Source organism: Anoplopoma fimbria, chromosome 22, assembly GCF_027596085.1.
Source record: "Anoplopoma fimbria isolate UVic2021 breed Golden Eagle Sablefish chromosome 22, Afim_UVic_2022, whole genome shotgun sequence".
Classification (NCBI taxonomy): domain Eukaryota; kingdom Metazoa; phylum Chordata; class Actinopteri; order Perciformes; family Anoplopomatidae; genus Anoplopoma; species Anoplopoma fimbria.
Window position 1 is genome coordinate 905,674 of NC_072470.1, and position 27,133 is coordinate 932,806.

The 27,133-nt window shown below is 42.2% G+C and overlaps 3 protein-coding genes across 4 annotated transcripts; 2 read left to right on the plus strand and 1 right to left on the minus strand.

Moving 5' to 3' along the window:
* The first annotated feature begins 165 nt into the window (after window positions 1-165).
* On the plus strand, window positions 166-2,852 carry LOC129111665 (required for drug-induced death protein 1-like). Its single transcript, XM_054623703.1, has 3 exons — window positions 166-182; window positions 270-596; window positions 2,310-2,852. Exons 2-3 carry the CDS (start codon window positions 384-386, stop codon window positions 2,439-2,441), a joined length of 345 nt encoding a protein of 114 aa, XP_054479678.1. The 5' UTR covers window positions 166-182; window positions 270-383; the 3' UTR covers window positions 2,442-2,852.
* A 664-nt stretch (window positions 2,853-3,516) lies between these two features.
* LOC129111638 (solute carrier family 22 member 13) lies at window positions 3,517-11,547 on the plus strand. 2 transcript variants are annotated; one of them, XM_054623671.1, is made up of 10 exons: window positions 3,517-3,885; window positions 4,690-4,787; window positions 4,871-5,025; window positions 5,874-6,042; window positions 6,114-6,216; window positions 6,308-6,450; window positions 7,513-7,724; window positions 9,566-9,674; window positions 9,775-10,026; window positions 10,964-11,547. In XM_054623671.1, exons 1-10 carry the CDS (start codon window positions 3,667-3,669, stop codon window positions 11,055-11,057), a joined length of 1,554 nt encoding a protein of 517 aa, XP_054479646.1. In that variant the 5' UTR covers window positions 3,517-3,666; the 3' UTR covers window positions 11,058-11,547. The 2 variants fall into 2 exon arrangements, with proteins under 2 accessions (XP_054479646.1, XP_054479647.1); XM_054623672.1 differs by having other exon boundaries at window positions 3,815-3,885; window positions 4,694-4,787.
* A 709-nt stretch (window positions 11,548-12,256) lies between these two features.
* On the minus strand, window positions 12,257-26,753 carry sh3yl1 (SH3 and SYLF domain containing 1). Its single transcript, XM_054623682.1, has 10 exons — window positions 26,500-26,753; window positions 20,415-20,525; window positions 20,217-20,330; window positions 18,778-18,842; window positions 18,464-18,576; window positions 17,283-17,411; window positions 17,045-17,189; window positions 16,647-16,920; window positions 14,789-14,821; window positions 12,257-13,786 (listed from the first exon to the last, which is right to left on the minus strand). Coding segments are annotated over exons 1-10 (1,194 nt in total). The 5' UTR covers window positions 26,501-26,753; the 3' UTR covers window positions 12,257-13,577.
* Window positions 26,754-27,133: the final 380 nt, after the last annotated feature.

Here is a 27,133-nt window from a genome sequence, read left to right on the forward strand (position 1 = left end):
AAAGCTACCCTATCACATGCAGTACTAACTTTAGAATAGTACATTGAAACAGCATGTCATGTTATTTTCTACATGACGTGCTTTTCTCGTTTTGTATGTTGACGCAGTGTTTCAGTTTGACTGTTGACTCTGTAAAACAAACAGCAGAGAATCTAACTGGAGGAAAACCACAAACTGATGAGGTGAGTTCACTTCAAAACTCCACATTCTTCTTCTAATCCTGCTTTAGTGTGTTCCATGTCAAAGCTCACAACGTTTCCTGTCTGAAGAGAGCTTCAGGCTGCTCATAAGGTTTGACTCCTCCTCGCTCCAAAGGTCCTCCTGCCTGAACACAAGGAGGTCAGAGGAGAAAGGAGAAGTATTTAGACGAGGAGGAACGAGGGATGGGAGCTCAGGAGAACGAGGAGGACGCTGCTCCTCCACCAGAGAAGAAGAAGCAGAAAAACTCCAAAGAGGTTTTTTTCTCCGTCCTGCCGGATCGATACGAACCTCTGATCGAGGAGGTGGAGGAGGAGAAGGAGACGCCAGAGGAGAGGAGGAGGAGGAAGGAGGAGAAGAAGAGGAGGAAGAAGAAGAAGTACAAGAAGTACAGGAAGGTAGGAAGAAGTGTTGACCTCTGACCTGAAGGGCTGTCTGTTAATCAATGTTTTAAACTGAATGTAACAAATATATGATGCAACTTTACGTAGAAACAACAAATATAAAATATAACAGAATAAAAAATACTAAATATTCATAAAATACAATGATATCAATTGATTAAAATTAATAAATATCATATTATAAAAACAAAAACAAACATAGAGTAAATAAATGAATAAATATGAATAAAATATACCAAAAAAGAAATAATTATCAGCAAATATTTAAATTTAAATACACAATAAAAGAAAGCTACAAACAAACATTAATTCATAATAACAATACACATATAAATAATTATTATCATTTGACCAACTAATATCAGCTTAACTTGTCAAATAAATACGAAAAATGGCAATTATTAGTAAAAGGTAAGATAAGGATTTAAGTGGGATTAGGATTTATAATAATATAATAAAAATAAATTTTTTTTAAAACAATGCAATTTAAATACATGAATGTTATCACAACTATTATATTTACTGTATATATATATATATATACATATATATACATATATATATAAAATTTAACTGACAAAGAAAGAAAGCATCTAAACAAAAAAACAAAACATGTTAAAATCTTAATTTAATTCTAAAAATACAGTTTGAGTTTGTTTAATTAAAGTGAATCGTGTATATTTAAATAAAAGATAAAATAAGTCACACATATATGAAGCAGCAGAAGTTGAATGACGGGTTGAATAAACGTTTGTTTGGAGAGTAAAACTGTTTTTAGCTTCAGGTGAAGCTAAAAACAGTTTTTTTCACATTTGTTAAACATTGACTCAGCAGAGTGAGTTTGACCTTTGACCTCGACACAACTCAACTTTTTCAGCCTGATATGAAAAACAAATACAGAGAAAAGCTAAAGGCATGAAAAACAAGGTATTCTGTAACAGAATTCTTCTGTATAGTACCTGAAAATGTCTAAAGGGTTCATCCTCTGGGAAACATGAGCGTCTGAACCAACTTTCATTAAAATCCACCCAATAGTTGCTTTGACATTTGTTTAAAACTTTAAGTGTCAACCTTGTGATGGCACTAAAGGAAAAGTCAGACGATAACCAAAGTTAGTAGGATTCATCCTCTGGGGAACATGAACGTCTGAACCAACTTTCATTACAATCCACCCAATAGTTGCTGTGCCAATTAAAACTTTAAATACTAACTTTATGATGTCGCTAAAGGAAAATTCAGACAATAACCAAAGTCAGAGGGATTCAACCTCTGGGGAACATGAATGTCAGGGCAAACGTTCATGACAATCAAATCAATAGTTGTTGTGACATTTAAAACTTATTATGTCAACCTTATGATGGCGGTGAAAGACCAAAATCATGAGGATACATCTTAAGGGAACCATGAATCTCTGTAAACAATCAACCTAGTAGTTGTTTAAATACTTTTACTGGATATAAGAAACAACTCAGAACTCAATGGATCACCAAAAATCAGTAAGATACATCCTCTGGGGATGAGGAACAAAAGAGCTCATGGGATTCAACAGTTGTGGAGATATTAAAGTCTGAACCGACCAATTAACACAGCGAGAAGTTACATTTTTTAAAGTTAAAAGAGTATTTTTTAAACCTGCCCTGTGTTAATGCCTTGCTCTGAGGCAGTGGCAGGATTTGAAACCTTAACTTTGTTTTCTCCGTCCATCAGAACGTGGGGAAAGCGCTGCGTTTCAGCCTTTGCTGTCTGATGCTCGGCCTACAGAACATGGCGTCCACTTACTCCGCCCCCGTCTCCGCCGTGGTGACAGGAGTTAACCTTAACGCCTGCAGCAAAGCATGATGGGAAATGTGGAGGACAAACTACAGCGTGAAGACATTCAGTGTTCTTTTAGTCAAATGACCTGATCGTGAAGAAGTTTAGTCATACATTCAAATGTGACCTTATGGTTATTTATAATTGAATACATTTTTGTTTAATTAATGGAATAATTAGAAACATAAAGAAATATGCAAGAATTAAAAAGTTTAAATTCTTTTGGCTATAACCCTATAATTTAAGTAAATTTAAAATACTTTTTCAAGCTCTGTTAAATTCGTATTATTAGTTTTTTGGGTATATATGTACGCCTACTTTATATGTTTTTAAAAGAACATTGTGTAAACTTTAAATGCTGTTCTTATTTTTCTGCAAATGTGAAAACTACAATGTGAACATGTGTTTTCTGGGTTTTCTTTAATAAATGTGCTCTTAAATTACTGTTCTCTGTTTCCTTACTTTCTTTTTCTTGAGTTAATTCCAATAAAACATGAATCCTTGTTATTTTATCACAAATCAAAAACTGTTCACGTCACAATTTATCAAGCCTGTTGCCTCATATCTTGGTGTCGCGTCTGTTAGTAATTTGCTTTTCTAAATTGTTTCCTTTTTAGACAGAAATTTATTTTGAAAAGACTGTAAAGAGCGGAATTTGACACTTTCATAGGAAAATACACAAAAAAGAGAAGTGACTTTTCAAGGTCCAGTTGGTTGCAATCTGTTGCCTCACCACTAGATGGCGCCAGGTCACCAGCCCTTGAAGGCTTTTCATGCTCCAGATTATTTTCTTGATTAATGAAAATGAGCAGGCTGAAAACTAAACCTAACAATACTTTTATACTTTTAATTCTCATCCTCATTTTTATGAGCTGCCTGTTTATTTGTTTGGTTTTTAATTTCTTGTATTTTTTAAATTCATTCTGGCATTCTTTTTTTGTTTTTAAATGATAACATGTAATGCATTAGATGACCCGAGGGTGTCGCTGCATCCCTTCACAGAAAGCCCCCCACCTCCTCCTGTCCTTGTAAGGGAAAGAAGGCGGAGAGGTAAACTCTGTGGATGAAAGTTCACTTTAAATCTGACCCCTCTGCTGTCGGGTCGACAGCTCTCCAGGTCGGCAGCAGCTGTTCGCTCTTCTGAGAAACACAGAAACAGAATGAGGAGCTCGTGGTAGTTTCTCTCTGAGGCAACTGGAGATAAAAAAAAAAAGAAAGTCATAAGAGATTAGTTCCAGGCCGTTGGGACGCCATGTCTCCGCTGCAGCTGTCCGTCTACTGGCGCCTCTCACTCGTCTTCTTCTTCACCTCGTTCCTCTTCTTTCTCGACGTCTTCACGGCCGCCATCGTGGCGGCCTCTTGTAGCCAAGGCAACGGCACAGGTGGCGGCGGCGGCGGCGGGACGTTGGTGCCTAACGCCGGCGGCAACCAATCACGGCCCGGGGAAGCCTCGGAGAGCGGGAACCGAGACGTGAGTGATGCTCACTGCCAGGAGCTTTTTACCTCGATATTCCTGTAAAATAAGAACATTTATTTAATATTTAAACACTTTAGAATGTGAAGAGCTTCAAACAAAGAAGTCTGTGAGACAAAAAACAACATTACACAAGAGAGAAGTGTACAGATTAACATTCAGCGTTAATGTGCAACATGAAGCTGTTAATGTTTCCGTCTACTGTGAAAGGAAAACATCAGGATATTGTTACCAAAGATTCAGAATCAGAAACGGTTTATTACCAAGTTAGCTACGCATAAAAGGAGTCTGACTTTGTGATCTGTGCATGAAAATAAACACAGTGCAAAAGGAAAAGATGTAATCTAAAGAGAGAAAACATGAGCATTTACAATAAAATATGATAAGCAAGCTAAGAAATAAAGAGTAAGTTAAGATAAGTGTGTATGAAATGGAGATAGATGAAGCTCGGAATATAGATACTTTAATTAAAAACACATATAAATACACCATCAACATCGTGTCTATAATGCTTCTCTGTTTTAAAGCATTGCAAAGTGAATTGATCTTTATTCATACATGCAAACAAATGTAAATGCAGCCGAATGAGCTGAAGTTTTGCACCCAAGAGTAATAAAAACAATAATATATTTGGGATATATTTTAGACTCGAACATTTTTGTGCAGATTTATCTATGAGGCCGATTAGAAGCAGCCTAATTGTTTACTCGGACACACATCTTCTCTGTGTGTGTGTGTGTGTGTGTGTGTGTGTGTGTGTGTGTGTGTGTGTGTGTGTGTGTGTGTGTGTGTGTGCGTCAGTCAGTGTGTGATTGGTCAGACTGGTTGGCGTTCGGTCAGACGTTCTTCATGGTCGGTCTGCTGCTGGGCTCGCTGCTGGGCGGAGCCATCTCCGACCGGTACGACACATTAAACACATTAAAGTCATCTTCAGCTTTGTTGTGGCGGCTTTAACGTTCTCCCACGCTGATGTTCTGTGCAGGTACGGGAAGCGCACGGTGCTGCTGGTGTGCGTGTACGTGCACGCCGTTTGTGGGCTGGTGCCCGCCTTGCTTCCTCAGCCCGTCCTCTACCTCGCTGTCCGCTGTGTGACCGGCGTCTGCTGCTGCTGCATCAACATCTGCTCCTTCAGTCTGGGTAATGACCTCCTCCTCCTCCTCCTCCTCCTCCTCCTCCTCCTCCTGTTACCTAACGGGCCTCACTGGTTTGTGGCTGACTGGTGTCTGATGAGTTGTATTGGACCACAGTGGGACGCCCGGGCTGATAACGAACACGTGTCCCAGATAAAGGTCTCACTGACCCGACTGAGTGCTAATGAGGATAAGACCGCTTCCAGCAGCTTCCTGACCTTTGACCTCTGGGTTGAGACTGAAAGGGGGCAGCAGGTTTATTACAAACATCCTGATGATTCTAGAACAGGAGAAAAACTCTGGTTCTTTAAAGCTTCCTGTGTTAAAGCTGCATTCTCTCTGCTGTCCACCAGGGGGCGACTCCTCTGGTTGTATAGAAGTCTATGAGAAAATGACTCTACTTCTCTCTTGATTTATTCCCTCAGTAAACATTGTAAACATGAGTTTATGGTCTCAATCTCTAGTTTGATATCCAGTCTGTATTCTAGACCCCGATACCACACTTAAAAATGTTAGGCTCTAGAGAAGTTAACCGCTTCAATATGGCGGATTTTCAAACGGCGTTGCCATGGTACATATAATATTTCAGTTTTTGTGTATTACTGTTTTTTTATTGCTTATTTATAATACTTGTTTTTTATTTCATTTTATTTTTTATCTTGTCTTCTTCTACTATGTCTCTTGTGTGCACTTTACCCTCTGCTGCTGTAAGCCTGCACATGTCCCCGCTGCGTACTAATAAAGGACTATCTTATGGTGATCAGCTGAGAGTGGGGTTCTACCTGACGTAAAGAAAGTGAGCGTTGATATTTGGGGTAAACACTTCTCACTCACAGGCGTTTGTTTCTCCTGCAGCCGTGGAGTGGACGCCGCCGGCCGCTCGCCTCTGGCCGCCGGCCTTCCTGCCGTTCTGCTTCAGTCTGGGGACGATGGGCGGAGCTCCGCTGGCCTGGCTCAGCCCCACCTGGAGACGGCTGCACCTGACGCTGGCTCTGCCCCAGCTCGTCTGTCTGCCGCTCTACCTGTAGGTGCACCTGTCCTGTCTACCTGTCTGTCTGACTGTCTGTCTGCTCATCTTTTGAGACTTGTTTCCAGTTCCATCCCAGAGTCTCCTCGCTGGTTGCTGCTAAGGAAGAGGATGGATGTTTTGGAACGTTACCGTGACAACAGCCCTGCAGACAAACAGTGTCTGGACTTGGTATCCACACACACACACACAACACACACACACATTCTGTTTCAGTTAAAGTCTGTCAGTGTGTAGTGAATGAGTGTGTGTCTGTGTGTAGCTGCTGGACTCGGCGTGGTCCGACATGCAGAAAGCCACCGAGGCTCAGAAGGAGCAGTCACCTGGAGGCCCCGCCCCCAGTGACATCATCCACCTGAAACACCCCACCGTCCTTCTGCGGCTCTCCATCATGAGCTACCTCAGGTACCGAACACTTATATATATATACACACATACATATATATATGTATGTATATATATATAGAGAGAGAGAAATATATACCTATATCATCTGTATAGCAATAATTTATATATATATATATATATATATATTATATATTATATATATATATATATATATATATATTATAAAGAAGTTGAAGAAACTTATAAGTATAAGTTGTCAAAGTTGATTTTGTTGTAATGTCTTTAAGATTAAATTGTAACGTTTTGACAATTACGGAATATTTTGAGGATAACGTTATAATTTAAGAAAACATTTGGAATATTTTGTAAGTTGAATAATAATATTTTTGAATTTATGTCGAAATAGTTTGAGGCCAAAGTTGTAACATTTTGAGGATAAAGTTTAAATATTTTGACAATTAAATAATCATATTTCTTTAAATAAGTTAGAATATTTAAAGAACTAAGTCGTAATATTTTTAGGATAAAATTGTAATATTTTGATAATAAATTTGCAATATTTGGTGACAAAAGTTTGAATATTTTGACATTAAATTTTATTTTGTGGAATAAATAATAATATTTTTGACATTAATTATTATCAGGTTTTAATATTGAGAAAATTAACCCTGTATGAATACAATTTTCATTTCTGGACAAGAAGCTTATAATAATTAAAAAATAAAATAAAATCTCTGACTTTTTACAATTGACAAAACAATATCTTACTTGAAGCTTTGAACGACATCTTGGATCAGGATCAGGATCAGGATCAGGTTCAGGTTCAGGATCAGGTTCAGGTTCAGGATCAGGTTCAGGTTCAGGATCAGGATCAGGTTCAGGATCAGGTTCAGGTTCAGGATCAGGATCAGGATCAGGTTCAGGATCAGGTTCAGAGGGCTTGAAAGTAAAGAGACATTGTATGTTTAAAATGTCCACTTCAACGCTGTCTCCATTTCGTTATAATAAGTACTATATTATAAAGTTATATCCTGGAACCTTTCAGAGCGTTTATAGTTAAATATTACTTTTACATTTCTGGCCTGAATCAGTGATGTATAACCTGTGTTTATCCTGCAGTGCTGTGTCAGCGTTGACGTACTTCGGCATCTGCATGAACATCGGCTCTTTTGGCGTCGGCGTCTACTCCGCCCAGTTCTTCTCCGGCCTATCAGAGGCTCCCTGCTTGCTCGTCCCATTGGTCCGCCTGGGACGCCGGCCAATCAGCATGCTCGCTTTGTTCCTGAGCGGAGCGGCCTGCTTCCTGTCGTTACTGCTGTCCAGATACAACGGTGGGCAGATGTGTACTAGTCCTGCATATCACATGTGTTGCACTGTCGTACTATCAGCCCCACTTTCGGATTTTATGGATACTACTCTTATTATCCATTGTTTTCATTACCAAATCATTGCTTTAAAAATATGTACTTAAGATAAGATAAGATAAGATAATCCTTTATTAGTACGCAGCGGGGACATGTGCAGGCTTACAGCAGCAGAGAGTAAAGTGCACACAAGAGACATAGTAGAAGAAAGACAAGATAAAAATAAAATGAAATAAAAAAGTATTATAAATAAGCAATAAGAAACAGTAGAAAAACAACAATAACTGAAATATTATATTTACAGACAGAAAAAAAAAACTATTAAAGCTATAATTGCACAGTGTATTTTATTGTCATGTGTCATGTGGTCTGCTGGGAGCAGAGCTGGTTGTGCAGCCTGACAGCAGCAGGAAGGAAGGACCTGCGGTACCTCTCCTTCACCACCGGGGGTGAAGCAGCCGGTGGTGAAGGAGCTGCACAGAGCTGCCAGGGTGTCCTGCATGGGGTGAGAGGTGTTGTTCATCAGGGATGACAGCTTGGCCATCACCCTCCTGTCTCCCACCACCTCCACCGTATCCAGTGGACACCCCAGCACACTGCTGGCCTTCCTGACAAGCTTGTTCAGTCTCTTCTTGTCTGCTGCTGAGATGCTGCTGCTCCAGCAGACCACTGCATAAAAGATGGCTGATGCCACCACAGAGTTGAAAAAGGTCTTCAGGAGGTCTCCCTGCACTCCTGAAGACCTCAGTCTCCTGAGCAGATACAGTCTGCTCTGACCCTTTTTATAAAGTGCCTTTGAATGATTAGTCCAGTTTATTGTTCAAGTGAACACCCAGGTACTTATAAGATCTCACAATCTCAATGTCCTGTCCCTGGATGTTCACTGGTTCCGGAGGACAGTGTTTACCCCGGCGGAAGTCCACCACCAGCTCTTTGGTTTCACCAGAGTTGATCTGGAGGCGGGTCTGCTGGCTCCATCCTGTGAAGTCCTGGTTCAGTTCTCTGTATTCCCTCTCATCACCGGCGGAGATGAGGCCGACGATGCAGAGTCATCAGAGAACTTTAGCAGGTGGCAGGTAGCAGAGTTGTGTTTGAAGTCCGAGGTGTAGATGGAGAAGAGGAATGGAGCCAGAACGGTTCCTTGTGGGGCTGATCAAATCTGTTAAAGAATGAGTTCAGATCATTCACCCACTGTTGGTCCCCCACAGGCTGTTGGTTGGGCCCCTTGTGGCCAGACATGGCCTTGAGGCTCTTCCAGACTCCGCTGATGTTGTTCTGCTGCAGCTGATCCTCCATCTTTGTCCTGTAGACATTTTTCCCTTCCCTGATCTTCCTCCTCAGCTCCTCCTTGTTTCCTGATCTAAAGACCCTCTTCTTCTCCTTGAGGAGGGTCTTTATCTCAGGATTGATCCAGGGTTTGCTGTTGGAAAAACACCGTACAGTCCTGGTGGGTACGGTGTTCTCCACACAAAAGTTTATATAGTCCGTTATGGTGTCTGTGAGACTTAGAACATAACGTAAGTTTGAGGAGCTTACCCCCGACACAGAGAGCAGTTTAATACTGTGTTTAGTTTCTATACATTAGCAGCGTCACTAGACTTTATGGGCGTACAGTAGTGTATCGTCAGCGTAGAGTCGGACGCTTATTTACTTATACCTTATTTTATAAACATGATTATATAAATTACAACATTAATCCACTCCAAGTTAAGGACGTTCTGTCTGCGCATAAAGCTCCGCACTGAACTAATCAATGTTATTGATCAGTAATCAGGTACGAGGTGATGTACTGTATATTGTGTGTGCAGGCGAGCCGGTGCTGGTGATGAGTCTGGCTCTGCTGGGGAAACTCTGCATCCTGGCTGCAGTCTTCATCTCCATCCTGTACAGCATTGAGCTGTTCCCCACTGTGGTCAGGTACATATACATATATATGTACAGATACATACACATATATATATGTACACACGTATGTTTGTAGAGCATATATAATGCTAACCATGTCATTATAATCTAGACAGCGGTGCGTGTCCTTGGTCAACCTGTCCTTCCGGGTCGGCTGCTTGGTAAACTCCCTCGTCCCCTCCACTCCAAATGGTGCGATCTCATTGGCTGCCATGGTCGTGTACAGCAGCGGACCAATCATAGGCTGCGGTTTGTGTCTGCTGCTGCCGGAGACCAGCGGCGTCCCGCTCCCTGATTCGGTGGAGGACTGTGACAGGCAGCCTCGGCCCCGCCCACCCAGCATGGGCGCCCTCTGGAGGACATGGTGAGAAAAAACACAAACTGTAAAACTTTATCGACATCAGACCTGTTTTATTTAGCCTTTAATTGATAGTTAAAACAGATGAGACTTGAAAGATGAAGGGAAAGGCGCCACAGGTTGGATTTGAGACTTGGCCCCGATGGTAACGACTCAGCTCTGGTACATGGGGCACCTGCCCAGTTGTCACTTACTTCCTATCATCACTGCTTAATTCCTGTTGTGGTTCCCGTCGTCATTGACTTCTTCCTGGAGAGGGGAGGTCACGTTCTTCCTTCTTTGTCACCTACTTCCCCGGGTCACCGCCTACTTTCCTTCGTCAACTCCTACTTCCCCATGTCGTAACCTACTTCCCATAGTCGTAACCTACTTCCCATAGTCGTAACCTACTTCCCATAGTCGTAACCTACTTCCCATAGTCTTAACCTACTTCCCATAGTCTTAACCTACTTCCCATAGTCTTAACCTACTTCCCATAGTCGTAACCTACTTCCCATAGTTGTAACCTACTTCCCATAGTCTTAACCGACTTCCTTCTTCTCCATTTTTTGTGACTTATGTCCCATCTTCGTCGCCTTCTAGCGTTGTTGTCACCTACTTCCCGCCATAGTTACCTTCTTCTTCCCGGCAGACCAGATTAGGATGTTTTGTCTTTTTCTTTACAGTAATAAAATAAAGTTCTCTCTTCTCTGAGTTCACAAATATTCAGGCTTGAATCAACAAATCAAGACTCTTATTTTTAAAATATGTTGGTTAAACTTATTTCTGTCATGTTTTTCAATTAAATATTTGAATAAAGTTTGAACTAGAAAGCCACAAATTCTTCAAGATCTGCAAGAAAGAAAATAAACTATGTGACACACACAAACACACACACACACACACACACAGCTGTAAAGGTAATCATTGTGTTGATTTATGACGTGTGTGTGTGTTTTTCCAGGAAGCTGGTGAGCAGCCAAACCAGGAAAGCTGAGACACTCCCTGCAGAGAAAGACGACACGCACACACCAAACACACACACTGGACTGATATAAACACACACACACACACACACACACTGGACTGATATAAACACACACACACACACACACTTTTTTTTAAAATTTAGTTTAAACTTTAATGAACAGATTTAATTGTTTTGTTAGTGTTTACTCCTGATTTTAAATTAAAGACCAAAAATGGCCATGATGACGATGATGTCATGTGACAGGCTGCTGGAGGATTTCCTACTCTTTAGAGGACGTCTGTGTTTAATTAGTTTTGTTTTTCTGCTTTCACAACGGTCAAAAATAAACTGAACTAAAATGTAGTTTTCCTCCTTTGTTGCTGAAGAAGTACTCATGTACTACAAGCTGTACTACTACAGGGTAAACCATTAAAAGTATGTACTTAAGTAGAAGTACAGCGATGGAAGAAGTACTCAGATAGTTTACTTAAGTATTCTAAAAATACTCCATTATAGGTAAAGAAGTATAAGCATCAAAATGTACTTAAAGTACAAAAATGAAAATTACTCATCTTGCAAAATGTCTCCTTTATTAAATAATATTGTATTATAATTATTAGTAGTACTTCAGTATGTATTTAAAGTATTTGAGTAAATGTTTTTAGTTATTTTACAGTATTAGCATCACCAAAAGTACATCATGCAGAATAATATTATAGTATTACAATAATTAATGCATTTCTGTGTTTTTTCAGCTGGTAAAGGTTTATTTAGGTACTTTACATACTGCTTGTAGTTTTATCTGTAATAATACATAATTTATTATTTGTAATTAGTGCAAATAAAAGTTGATTATTAATCATAATTGTGTTTTTATGCAGGTTTTTAATGTAAATATATTTTCACAACGTCTGTGTTTTGGTGTCAGATTTAGTTTCTACAGCTGCAGCGCCCTCTGCAGGTCAACCTTTAACAGCACACCTGACTGAATCATCTTCAACATGAAGTACAAACACTGAAGTAAAGTGGAAGTATCGCAATATTTAAATGCTTTAAGGACATTTTACAGAAACGTTTCACACATTTTTGGGAATAATGGGTTAATCCAAATTATCTTCTTAAGAGGTTAAAACACTTTAATGGATTTATTTGAAAACATATTTAAAGTAAAACACTCACCAAGTTCCTGTTTGATCTGGTTTAAGTGTCATTTCACAGATATTCTTCTGTATTTTTAAGCCTTTCTATATAAAAAAAGAGAAGAAAATAGAAGCAAAGTCTCAATAAGTTGATTTATTTATAATTTGTGTACAAAGTCTAATATGTAAAAACACCACACCTTTGTTTTTATCAAAAGAACTGACAGAATTCACCTTCATCATGATCATCATCATGATATGAACTCTATAAACAGATATAAAACCCTAACCCTGCTGTAACAGATCCCACAAGTTAAGCTTTTAAATACTGTTTGATACGAACGCAGTGAAGAAAAGTAACTAAATATTTACCAGAAAGTTAAAAGTTGTTTCTAAAACCAAATTTAATTCCTTTCAAAAAAATAAATAAAATCACCTTCACCCAGTTTGAAAAGTGCTTTAATTCTAAAGTATCTTAGTGAAAATAAAATAAAATCCTTTATTGTTTTTAATAAACATTTAATGTGTCAATATCTATTGTTTTTTTGTGTTTTAGTTTGAAGGGACAGGACAGGAAGTCAGTGTTTTTGATATTAAATTAAACGGAAACAAACAAAAATCACCATGTAAACAAAGTGCAGCGGTGTCAGTTGGTGTTGAGATTCCCCACGCAGCAAACTCCCCTGAACTCAACACTGAACATTAAAGAAAATGTTTTAATTAGTCTTAAATAGGCAGCTCGAAGTTTTATTAATGGAGAAAAGACTTTGTACTTTTTAAAAGTGTTTAAACAGATGTTTTTGGTTCTTTTTCTACGATTCCTAATAAAAATTGTTAATTCTTATTTAATTGTTAATATATTATTAATGTCTTACGTCTACAAAACTGAATCCAGACTCATTTACATCTTATAACAAGAAAAAGTCGTCTTCATTATTAATTAAACTAAACTAAATTGTCTCCTTGAGTTTTTCTCATTAGTCCTTAAATATTTTACGATAAAAAAATAAACCCAACAACACCTCATGATGCAGATATTAGTGTCCTGGAGAGAACGATGTAGTTTGGTCTGAATTAAAGGGGAACATGTTTAATAAAAAGGTTTTGAATGAATTACTTTACATATTAAGCTTAGTCAGAACATAACAGGTCATATTTCAACATATAAAAATGTGAAAACTAATTTGAAGTTTTTAATTATAAATTAATAATACATTTATTTTGAGAACATTTGTAACTACTTCCTTTAATTCTTATGTTTCACAACCTGGAAACTTTTCACATTTTTGGTGTTTTTGCTTAAAAAACGACGATCGATCGATTCTTTAATTCGTTTATGATTCATTTCCTTCCATTCGACTAATCACTTCAGCTCTAACGTGTTACCCCAACCATAAAATATTCCTCCTCCGGCTTGCCGTAGAAACCGCCGCTCCGCTGCAGTTCCTCCGTCAGACCGCCAGGGGGCGTCAGTACGTGACGAAGTTGGCGGGGAAGATGCCGACGCGGCCGTCGCTCAGCTGCCCCTCCCACCAGTCGTACTCGGAGTCGGTCTTGGTGACGACGGTGATGCGGTCGCCGGGGACGAAGCTCAGGTCGCCGGGCTGCTGACCCGTGAACGGGTGCGTCGCCGTGACGACCAGCTGCCCGCTGGCCCCGCCCACTGACGACCCTCCACCTGGGGGGATAAAAAGAAAGAGTTGTTCTAATTAATGAGGGAAAAAGTCAATATTTTAGGAAGTAGAGAATCTCTATCGATTATTATCACTTTCTCGATTGGTTTATTTGTCAATAAAATATTTGAAAATTGTGACAAATGCCCGTTATAATTTACCAAAGTGAACAAATCAAACTATTTAAAAGCAACTTAAATATATTATACACAACAAGAGTACAACAATAGACAGAAACGTACATTATGTAACTAGAAACACAACATAATATAAGAGTCCTTTAGAAACACTTGTAATGGAAATGTATATTGGTGTATGTATGAAGGCCTGACTCAGAAGGCCTGGAACCTTATCAGGAGTTATGCCCCAGGCCAGGTGCAGGAAGAACAACAACCAGAGACAAGTTCTTCTTTTTTAGGTCTCTCCTTTGGACACTTCTTTCTCCTTTTGACACATCTCTCTCCACCTGTTCTCTCTCCATTTAGCTTCCTCCCCCGTCTTTCTCTTATTCTCCTGCTTCCCGTCCCTCCACCTGTTCTTCTTTCTCCTTTTGGCCTACTCCCCCTATTCCTTCTTCTATCACCTATTGACCTATTTGGTCTTTTTACTCAGGAGATGCTAATTCAGAACTGAGCCTGCAGACACTGATTTATAACCCTGGTCACCCCTCTTTGTGGTGTTTCCTGCATATATACCAGGGGTGAACAGCCTTACACTTCAGTGCATTTGCTTTGCAGGCTCCCTGTGATACTGTAAACCATTACCTCTTTCTTATAAGAAATAAAATACCTCAAAGACATTGATTTGTCATTTGATCATTATTTCAACGCTCATTGAGACTCATCTCAGGACATAGATAGATAGAGAGGAAATTGTTTTCCACCACACACTTTTCTCTGGAGGCCCGTCAACTGTAACTGAAATAAAAAACACAAGAAACCAGATTTGTGTTTCCTGAACATCAGGACGTCTGGTTTCTGATATGATTATGTGATGTGACGTCGTACCGTAGTGTGGAGGGTTTCTGGAGGCGAGCTGATCTGAAACAGAAAGAAAACACAAAGTAAAAAGTCCATTCTTCAAGATGTTTACAATAAGACGGTATTTTACATCAGAGTGAACTAAATATGTTTTTGAATTTTGGCCATTTGAAAACATGTGTGATGGATGTTTTAGACAAACAGATTATCAATAATGACAATTATTGTTGGCTGCAGCTCAAACAGATTAAGGATCAAAGTAACTGTAATTATGATAAATATTATACATTTTCTGTACTTCGTGTATCGTGTTATATTTAACCAGATTTATCTACATATTTTTATATTTAAGCTGAGACCACTAGAGGGAGCTGCAGACTCATGATGCTGCAAAACACACACACACAACACACACAACACACACAACACACACAACACACACAACACACACAACACACACACACACCTGACAGCAGGGTTATTGATGAGTCGCTGTGTGTTTATATTAACTGATTCATCGAGGTCGTAGTTAATAAGAGACCTGAATGGAAACACTAATTAATCACCTGACAGAGGAGGGAAAGAAGGAAATAGAAGGTAGGGAAGGAAAGAAGATGGTGGAGAGGGAAAGGTAGAGAAAGTGAAGGAAATGAAGAGGGGTAAAAGGAAAGAAGAAGAAGATAGTGAAATAATATAAAGGGGTAGGCAGAAAGAAGGATGTAAGGAAGGAAAGGAGGCATGCAGAAAAAAAAATGATGGTGGTGAAGAAAAGGAAGAAGTAAAGAAGGAAGGACAGAAGGTGATAGTGAAGGAACAAAGGTGGCAGAAAAAGGCAAGAAGAAGGTAATGAGGAGGTAGTGAGGGACAGTAGGTTATAGGGAAGGAAAGGAGGAAATGGACAAAAAAAGAAGGAAGGAAAGAACAAAGGTTGAAGTGAAGGAGGTGAGGGTGTAGAAAAGGAAAGGAAGATGTAGGACAGGAAGTGGAGGAGAAACTTATCTGATGAGGTTTCCAGCAGATTGTTAAAGAACAGTGCCGGGCCCAGTGTTGACCCCTGTGGGACTCCACAACAGATAGAAAAGTAGATTCAAGCTCAGGTCTGTTTTTCAGGAAATGACTCTTCAGGTGTTGATTCAATAGAAATGTTCTGGCCATAAGCCTCCATTCTTAACTGTAGGCAGCGCACACATTCTTTCCACTTCTTATAATTAAAGCTTTGATCAGAGACACGCCCTCATTCTTCTCCTTCAAATACTTTCAACTCAGACGAGGCAGTGATAAAGGTTTAAAAGGTTGAGCTGATCATCAAGGTCAAAGGAGGAAAGGAGGAAGGAAAGGAGGTGCAAAAGGGAATAGAGGGGGTAAAGAAAGAAACGAGAAAATAAAGAAGGAAATAAGAAAAGGAGAGGAGGAGGCAGTAAAGGAAACTAGGGGGGTAGGGGAGATATAAGGATGCATGGAAGGAAAAAAGAATGTGATGAGGGAAAGGCGATAGAAGTGAAGGGAATTAGGAAAGGAAAGGTAAATGAAGTGAAGGAGATAGAAAAGAAAAGAAGGCGAAAGTGAGGTAAACAAGTAAAGTATGTAAGGAAGGAAAGGAAAGATAATAAAAAGATAATGAAGGAAAAAAGGAAGGAAATTGGGTGATATTGAAGGAAAGTTGGTAGTGATGGAAAAGTGAAAAGGAGGCAGAGAAGGAAACAGAACAATAAAGAATGAGGAAATTAAAAAGGAAAGGAGGAGATAGTGGAGAAGACAAGGGTGTAGGAAGGGAAAGGTATGAGGTTGATAAGGAAAGGAAGTTATGGGAAGGTTAGAAGGAGGCATTAAAGGAGACGAGGAGGCGACTGTTTTCTAGAGTGAAGATGGAGGAAGTTAAACTCACCTGAAGTCTCAGATTTGTAGACGGAGATGCTCGGGTAGAGGACCTTTTTACCCGGCCTGGCTGGCTGCTGCTGGTAACTGGTTTCCTGGTAACTGGTTTCCTGGTAACTGGTTTGCTGGTAACTGGTTTGCTGGTAACTGGCTGGGGGTTGCTGGTAACTGGCTGGCGGTTGCTGGTAACTGGCTGGCGGTTGCTGGTAACTGGCTGGTGGTTTCTGGTAGGTGCTTGCCGGTCTCTGCGACGGAGCTGGAGGTCTGGATGGAGGTAAAGACGACTGGAAAGAGAAATATTTTTCAACTTAACTTTCCAACCTGAAGCCCGTTCTGTCCGTCATGTGTGAACCCGTAGACGGTCTTTGGTTGAAGCTGTATTCGGTGGGTGTCAATGGGGATATCTACCTTTTGACGCATGTACTTGCTGGTCCAATCGGCGGTGTAGGCCTCGGTGTAGGCGTCCAGGATGTGGTAGAGGTCGTAGCATTCGGGCGGCGGCTCTACGTCACCGTTCAGAATGGCCGATGCACGGATCTCTCTCCCGTAGAACCTGCAGGCCACACACATATAAACCCACATATTCAATAACTGTATTCATGTTCACATGAACAACACGTAGGTGGCGGTCGGTTGCGGTTCATACTTGCGGTTGGTTTCTTTGCGTTCGATGAGGCCAGATCCCTCCAGAGAAATACCAGCAAACAAACCTCTGGATCTACAGTAGGTGAAGACCGCCGTTGTGCTGCGAATAGCCACGTCAGCCTCCACATTCCTGAATTTAAATAAAAAGGATATCATTATCCCACTTCTAATTATAATCAAAAAGTATAGCCTTTTTTTGTTTTGTTTTCAGAGTGCAATGATAAGTCTTTTAAAATTTGATTGCACTGTTGTACACTTCACAAACTGCTGATGTTCTGAGGCGTTCCACAAGGCAGGATCCTGGGTCCTCTGATATTACCTTCGCCAAGGATGTGTTTTGGTTTGTTTGTTTGTTTGTCAGCGTGATAAAAGGAGAAACTACCGGCCCAATATGGACAAAGGGTGTAGATGAGCCACGGAAGAACCCTTTAAAAAGGAGTGGATCCGAATCCGGGGGTGGAAACATGCTTTTGTTATCATTGCAACAGGAGCGTGGCCTTTGCGGAGGTCTGTGCTCTTCGAGTGTCCTTTTAGTTCTGTTTATAAAACTAAAGCTTTGTATATCTCTGCTAGGCTTCCTTTGATATTTCCTCATCAGAGGTTTATTAACAGTGATGGGGAGTATAAACTACATGTACTTAGAATAGTAGTTACTACGTTTTGCAACATATTTGCATAGTGATTCAATTAGTATGATTCAATTATTTTAATCACTCCAATATTTTTTACAGGGGTATTTTATATTTTGGTTCTTGTATGACTTCATGTACTGAGTGGTATTTTTTCGCTGGCATGTGAGTTTTGATGTAGTTCAGCTAGTAATTAGATGTGTTTTTTGGAAGGTGGAACAAGGTACTGGTGTATTTTAAGATACATCTACTCATGCACTCGTAAAAATTGTTTTGGAGACAATCACAAGTTGAATCCAGACAAATAAGCTCATTTCATTTTATTTTCCGTCTGCAGCAAAACTATTCTGATGTTTACCTGCGACTCAAATACCTGGCCAAGCCCGCCCACCAATTAAGTCTCTAAAATAAAAATCACATCTATTGTTGTTACAGATGTTTGATAGGCTTTTTTTTTTTGCTTCAGGCCTCAAAACACGGCACCTGGCATTAAACGTCTCCTAAATCTGGAGGCAAAATAAATCAAGAGGACAGTGAGAGTACAGGCCATCACCTGCCCATGGGTCCCACGGCAACGGTGCAATTCCCGCCCAGCGTCAGGTTCCCGCCCTTCGTGAACGCCTCGACGGCCCTCCGGTGGTTCAGGATGATCACCAGGTCGGACACCTGAGGGAGGAACATTCATTTATTTATTCAACGTTATGAATCAGCTGTTCTTCTTCTTCACTTCTATATTAAAACCACCAGCCAAAATGTATTATTTACATTTGAAATACTTAGAATTGCATTCCTGGCTCAGGTTCTTTCTCCTCTGGATGAGCCAAGTTCCATCTTATATAAATAAAAAGGTTCTCCAGGAGAACTCACCTCCACCCCGATCTCGAAGCCTCCTCCCAGGCCGGCGATGCCGAGGGCAGACGGTGCTGACCAGCCTGAACACAAACAGTCAAACAGACACTTACATTTCAACATTATTTTAAATTGAGAATAAGAAGAGTCTGCATTCAGACCAAGTGATGGTTCGATCCAGACCTGTGACCAATTTCAGATAAATCAATATTTCCAAACAACTGAGCCAATCAAACTGATTGATCACCGCAGAGAGAAGAGCATCATCTGAACATCTGAACCATGACTCAGCACTTATTATGTAGTTTCTCGATCTGTATTATCTGGTTTTCTATTTACTTTATCTTTTTGATCCTGGTTAATCCATGTAAAACACTTTGTAAATTTGTTTTGAAAACTTTTAGTATAATAATTATGAATATGATTATTGTTATTGTTATGACTACTACTTCTACTCAAAACACTAAATTACAAATTACATGATTATAAAGTGCATTTAGAATGCAGCATTTCTAATTCTTTTGCTATATCACGTTTACATTTGTATTATTTAAACCTGCATCTTTTAGTTGCAGATAGAATAAGTAAAGGGGACTTAAATAAGAACAAAGACTTCCTTTCTTCACACTGATAGAATCTGGACAGTAAATAAAATAAAATAAAGAATTCATCCCTCTTGTTTTTATTGGTTTCAGAGTGTTGAGTTGTGGTTGAACTGCTCCTTTAAATCTGAAAAAAACCCTAAAAGCCCTGAAGAGGAGGAGGCCCGTGTGATCCTCGCTGGGTTTTTTATGGCACGGCGAAAAAAATGCGCCATCCTCCACCGCCGGCCGCGTAAAGGATCATCATGATGACACACATCAGATGACTGCACGCCACAGGGAGATCTCAGGGAGTTTTTTTCTCCTCTGCAACGCATAACGTCCCAAAAAAATATAATAAAAACACGTGAAAGAAGACCATGAACATGACTCACTGCCTGATAAGGACCTCTTACCTCATCAAAGAGCACTACAGACCACACAGACCAGTACAACCTAATAAAATACCTATAGAATCTCCTCATCCACTAGAACTTCCCCAAAGACCACTACAACCTCTTGAAATACCAATAGTTCCTTCTCCCAGACCTAGTGGACCAGAACCTAAACAACCACTAGAACCTCCTTGAAGAGTGGCTAAATGAGACGACTAAACGTTCTCACTAGAACACTCGTCCTCCTTTAGCTTAGCGGTGGACACGTGAAGTCATGTGACCGTGTTGTAGTTCCTTTATAGCCTAACGTTTTAACCAGGGACACAGTGGGTTGTTTTTTTTACGTCATCCCTGCATATCTTTATACCACTAGAACATTCCTCAAAGACCAATAGAAGCTTCTAATAGACGAATAGACTGTAAATCACAGTCAGTTTTAAAATAGGACTAGAGCTTCACAGACAGTCAGCTGGGTTCTTACGTCTGTCGCCCAGTCTGGCGATGACGATGCCGCTGCCTCCTCTGGCGGTGATCATGAAGCCGGCCTTGATGACGGAGATGATGGCCAGACCTTCTGCCTTTGCGATCACATGAGCTGCAACACACAGAAAACATCATTTAAATGTCTTTCCACAGACGGAGTAATAAAAGACGAGATGGGTTTTTTTGTCTTTTTCACCAGGGATGAGTTTGTCCGGTCCGTTCCTGTTGGAGATTTCGGTGAAGTCTCTCAGGATCTTGGCGGCTTTCTTGGCCTCAGACTTCAGGTTGGAGGGGATCGGGTTACTCACTGCAAAACACACAAATGACACAGTTTATTAAAAACACCAGCAGCTCATTCACATTATTAGACCTTCCTCATCATGTTCTAGCAAACACAAAGAGAGTCACAGAACTCGTCAAAGAGCTCATTGTTGCTTTTAATTGCTCATTTTTATCTTAATATGCGGCAAACGATCCACAGACTTTTCAGAAAGCTCTGATTGTGTGGTTTTTATGTGTTTATCGGTAGAACAGATTGACCTGTGTAACTGGACTGTGAGCTCATTGGTTTAAAACAAGCTCATTTATTTGTTGTTTTAGCCTCCAACACTCATCCGTCTGTTCTTGCTTGTTTATTCAGCTCAAATACATTTATTGCCAAGAAGTTACTGTGTGCATCGAAATCATTCATCCATCCATCCATCCAGCACTCAAAAACCAGCAGAGATGGAGAGAACCCCAGGTGTCGAGGTTCTTCATCGCCAACGTCAGCTTGCTTTAGAACAAACAAACCGACCCGTTATGAGAGCCAACACGCAAAATTCAATGTATCCTCTCAGGAGCTACTCAGATAATTATGTATTAAAAGGTGTGCAATGACAACAAAGGCGTTCTATTGTGTTGTTATTGTTCGTTTCCTCTGTTCTGTAGTTTGACAGAAGAACTGAAGAACAGTTTTATTAGCTGAGGTTGTCGTTGTGTCATGAGTCAGGAATGTGCTGCTGTCAGCAGACTGGTCTCTGCTGTCTGACTCTGCTGATGCTGTTTGGGACTCTGACAGAACAAAAAGGTTCTAGTGGTCTTTATGAATGTTCTATGCATCTGTGATGAGTGTCTGTTGGTCCTTGAGGAGGTTCTAGTCATAATAGATGATGTTCTAGTCATCATAGATGAGGTGGTAGTGGTCTTAATGTATGTTCTATTCATCTATGAGAAGTTTCTGTTGGTCTTTGAGAAGGTTCTAGTTGTCCAAGAAGACTTCTCATAGTCTACGATGGGTTCCCAGCAGTCTTTGAGGAGGTTCTAGTAGCGTTACAGCACGTTCTAGTTGTCAAAGAGGACCTTCTACTTCTTTACCGGTGAGTTTTCTTAGAGAGTTTCTAGTGATTTTAATGGTCTACTTATCTATGATGAATTTGTTCTTTGAGGAGGTTCTAGTGGGCTTTTACAGTCCACTTGTCTATGTAGGGTTTCTATTGGTCTTTGAGGACGTTCTAGTTGACAACAAGAAGGTTCCATTTGTTGTCGGTCCCAGACGTCTATGATGAGGTTGTCTTGGATAAAGAGGTTCTAATGGTCTTTTACGACGGTTCTAGTTTCTACAAATGTTAGATGTGAAAATAAAAAGTGCTCCAAAATTAAAATGTGGCGGTACTGACTGATCAGGGTTCTAGGTAGTCCGTGTTCCTGTGCTGAGCTGGAGGAGGACTGGTGGAGTCATTAAACACCTGGTCATGTGATTCAGTGACTCAGTCATGACTCAGCAGCTGATGAGCTCATTAAAGGTGAAACAGGTCTGAAAACAAGTTATTAGAACCAGCTTAATTAACTTTCATTTAAATAACAGCAGTGACGCAGAACCTACTGCACATCACTAGACCCTAAAAGCCCACTAGAACCTCTACAAGGACCACTGGAACCTCCTCATAAGCCACTAGAACCTCCTTAGATGCGACTAAAACCTTTTCAAAGACCAATATACCTCTTCACACATCACAAGGCCCTAAAAGCCCACTATGGACACCTTTATGACCACTGGAACCTCCTCATAGGCCACTAGAACATCCACAAAGACAACTAGAATTTCAACAAAGACCAATAGAACCTCCCCAAAGACCACTCGAACATCGCAAAAGACTACTAGAACCAACTCAGATGCTACTAAAAGCCCATTAAAGACCACTAGAACCTCCTCAGAGGCCACTAGAACTTTGTCAGAGATAACCTAAACCTAAAAGCCTGCCAGAATGTACTAAAAGATCACAGAATTCAGCTAAATCACAGAACCTCCTTAAAAAAAGCCACAGGAACCTCTTTCACCGATAGAACCTTTTAAAGACCATTAGAACCCCTTCAACAAGTCTGCCCTCCTCAAAGACCTCTAGGAACCTCCCCATGATGACTAGAACTGTATTACTGACATGACTCTAGATCCTGCTCAGCCACAAGAACCACCTTGAATACCATTTGGACTTCCTTGAAGAACACTAGAACCTTGCCAAATATTATAGACTTCTAGAACCTAACAGAACTGTGTTAACAAACACTGAACCCCCTTTCTCAGAGTACTTGAACCTAAGAAAGCTCTTCGTACATGACTAGAACTTTAAAGGCTGTAGAGCTTAGGCTGAGACCCTGCTTACACGAGAACCTCCTTATAGTCCACTAGAACCTCTCCTCAGATACTTGAAAAATCTAAAACAACACCAGAACCCCAAAGAACGCCTCACACTGGAACCACCAGGTCACCTGACATTTCTCACCAGCGTGTTTTAAATAAATACATCTACTTTGAGTTATTTTACAGACTAAAGAACACACGTAGAACCTGCAGATCCTGGAGAACCAGAACCCTGAGGGGGGGAGACCGAGAGACGGGAGAGACACACAGACAGGTAGAGACAGAGAGACAGGTAGAGCCACAGACAGGTAGAGACAGAGACAGGTAGAGAGACAGAAACAGGTAGACAGAGACAGGTAGAGACACAGACAGGTAGAGACAGACAGGTAGAGACAGAGACAGGTGGAGAGACAGACAGGTAGAGAGACAGAAACAGGTAGACAGAGACAGGTAGAGACACAGACAGGTAGAGACAGACAGGTAGAGACACAGACAGGTAGAGACACAGACAGGTAGAGAGCGACAGGTAGAGACAGACAGGTAGACAGAGACAGGTAGAGACAGACAGGTGGAGACAGACAGGTGGAGAGAGACAGGTAGAGACAGACAGGTGGAGACAGACAGGTGGAGAGACAGAGACAGGTAGACAGAGACAGGTAGAGACAGACAGGTGGAGACAGACAGGTAGACAGAAACAGACAGGTAGAGACAGACAGGTAGACAGAGACAGGTAGAGACAGACAGGTGGAGAGAGACAGGTAGAGACAGACAGGTAGAGACAGACAGACAGACAGGTAGAGACAGACAGGTAGAGACAGACAGGTGGAGAGAGACAGGTGGAGAGACAGACAGGTGGAGACAGAGAGAGAGACAGGTAGAGACAGACAGGTGGAGACAGACAGGTGGAGACAGGCAGGTGGAGACAGACAGGTGGAGACAGACAGGTAGAGACAGACAGGTAGAGACAGACAGGTGGAGACAGAGACAGGTAGAGACAGACAGGTGGAGACAGACAGGTAGACAGAGACAGGTAGAGACAGACAGGTGGAGAGAGACAGGTAGAGGCAGACAGGTGGAGACAGACAGGTAGAGACAGACAGGTAGACACAGACAGGTAGAGACAGACAGGTGGAGACAGACAGGTGGAGACAGAGACAGGTGGAGAGAGACAGGTAGAGACAGACAGGTGGAGAGAGGCAGGTGGAGACAGACAGGTGGAGACAGACAGGTGGAGACAGAGAGAGAGACAGGTAGAGACAGACAGGTGGAGACAGACAGGTGGAGACAGACAGAGACAGACAGGTAGAGACAGACAGGTGGAGACAGACAGAGACAGAGACAGGTGGAGACAGACAGGTAGAGACAGACAGGTAGAGACAGACAGGTAGAGACAGAGACAGGTAGAGACAGAGACAGAGACAGGTAGAGACAGACAGGTGGAGACAGACAGGTGGAGACAGACAGGTAGACAGAGACAGGTAGAGACAGACAGGTGGAGACAGACAGGTGGAGAGAGACAGACAGGTAGAGACAGACAGGTAGAGACAGACAGGTGGAGACAGACAGGTGGAGACAGACAGGTGGAGACAGACAGGTGGAGACAGACAGGTGGAGACAGAGACAGGTAGAGACAGACAGGTGGAGACAGACAGGTGGAGACAGACAGGTGGAGACAGGCAGGTGGAGACAGGCAGGTGGAGACAGGCAGGTAGAGACAGACAGGTAGAGACAGACAGGTAGACAGAGACAGGTAGAGACAGACAGGTAGAGACAGACAGGTAGAGACAGACAGGTAGAGGCAGACAGGTGGAGACAGAGACAGGTGGAGACAGACAGGTAGAGACAGACAGGTGGAGACAGAGACAGGTGGAGAGAGACAGGTAGAGACAGACAGGTGGACAGGAGAGACAGACAGGTGGAGACAGACAGGTGGAGACAGAGAGAGAGACAGGTAGAGACAGACAGGTGGAGACAGACAGGTGGAGACAGAGAGACAGACAGGTAGAGACAGACAGGTAGAGACAGACAGGTGGAGACAGAGACAGGTAGAGACAGACAGGTGGAGACAGACAGGGAGACAGACAGGTGGAGACAGACAGGTGGAGACAGAGACAGGTAGAGACAGACAGGTGGAGACAGACAGGTAGAGACAGACAGGTAGAGACAGACAGGTAGACAGAGACAGGTAGAGACAGGTGGAGACAGAGGTGGAGACAGAGACAGGTGGAGACAGAGACAGGTAGAGACAGACAGGTAGAGACAGACAGGTAGACAGAGACAGGTAGAGACAGACAGGTGGAGACAGAGACAGGTGGAGAGAGGCAGGTGGAGACAGACAGAGACAGACAGGTGGAGACAGACAGGTAGAGACAGACAGGTAGAGACAGACAGGTAGACAGAGACAGGTAGAGACAGAGAGGTGGAGACAGAGACAGGTGGAGACAGAGACAGGTAGAGACAGACAGGTAGAGACAGACAGGTAGACAGAGACAGGTAGAGACAGACAGGTGGAGACAGAGAGAGAGACAGGTGGAGACAGAGACAGGTAGAGACAGACAGGTGGAGACAGACAGGTGGACAGAGACAGGTAGAGACAGAGACAGGTAGAGACAGACAGGTGGAGACAGACAGGTGGAGGGAGGACAGGTGGAGACAGACAGGTGGAGAGACAGACAGGTAGAGACAGACAGGTGGAGACAGACAGGTGGAGACAGACAGGACAGGTAGAGACAGACAGGGAGACAGACAGGTGGAGACAGACAGGTAGAGACAGACAGGTGGAGAGAGGCAGGTAGAGACAGACAGGTGGAGACACAGACAGGTGGAGAGACAGACAGGTAGAGACAGAGACAGGTAGAGACAGACAGGTAGAGACAGACAGGTGGAGAGCAGGTGGAGACAGACAGAGACAGACAGGTGGAGACAGACAGGTGGAGACACAGACAGGTGGAGAGACAGACAGACAGACAGGAGAGACAGACAGGTAGAGAGACAGACAGGTGGAGACAGACAGGTAGAGACAGACAGGTGGAGAGACAGACAGGTAGAGACAGAGACAGGTGGAGACAGACAGGTGGAGACAGACAGGTGGAGACAGACAGGGAGACAGACAGGTAGACAGACAGGTAGACAGACAGGTAGAGACAGACAGGTGGAGACAGACAGACAGGTGGAGAGACACACAGGTAGAGACAGACAGGTGGAGAGAGGCAGGTAGAGACAGAGACAGGTAGAGACAGACAGGTAGAGACAGACAGGTAGAGACAGACAGGTGGAGAGACAGGCAGGTAGAGACAGACAGGTGGAGACAGACAGGTGGAGAGACAGACAGGTAGAGAGACAGACAGGTGGAGAGACAGACAGGTAGAGAGACAGACAGGTGGAGACAGACAGGTAGAGACAGACAGGTGGAGAGAGGCAGGTAGAGACAGAGACAGGTGGAGACAGACAGGTGGAGACAGACAGGTAGAGACAGACAGGTAGACAGACAGGTGGAGACAGAGACAGACAGGTAGAGACAGACAGGTGGAGACAGACAGGTGGAGAGAGGCAGGAGAGAGGCAGGTAGAGACAGACAGGTGGAGACAGACAGGTAGACAGACAGGTGGAGACAGACAGGTAGACAGACAGGTGAGGAATCTCTCATTTTTAATAAACTTACTTTTCTTGTTTTCTGGTTGTTCACCTGTGGACAGGTGAGCCGCGCGAGCCCGTCTCCTCTCTTCACTTCCGCTTCACCTGATACCTGCTCACAGCCCCGCGCGCAGCCGGAAACCACACACACACACACACGCACGCGCAGGTCACGTGATGACGGAGGAGGCGCGCTCACCTGGACAGGTGGAGGCCCTTCTGTCTGATCGGTAGTGACGTCACACAGGTGAGGGAGAGGAGAGCCAGTGCCGCGCCGACAGCCTGACTGAGGGCTGCTGGGACAGCTGGGCGCGCTCCCGTGCGCGTCCCCGAGCCCCGGGCTGTTCTCCCCTCAGTGCGGTCTGTCAGGCTGCAGGGCCTCTGCACAGGAACACCTCATCAGGGATGTGTGTTCAAAGATGTGCAGTAGCTGCTTGTTCTACAAAAGCTTGTAGAAACAGAATGAAACCAACAGCAGAGAGAGAAATAAGTGAAGAGGGGATTTCTCAATTGAACTGAAAGTGAAAGAATGAAACTGTGTGTTGTTTTAAAGAGTTATTGTTCATATTTCATCATTTATATATTCTTTGCTGTATATCAAGCCTCCTTTTTCAGACTGGAAACCTTCCCACAGTCGCGTTCTCACAGTTAGACGTGATAAT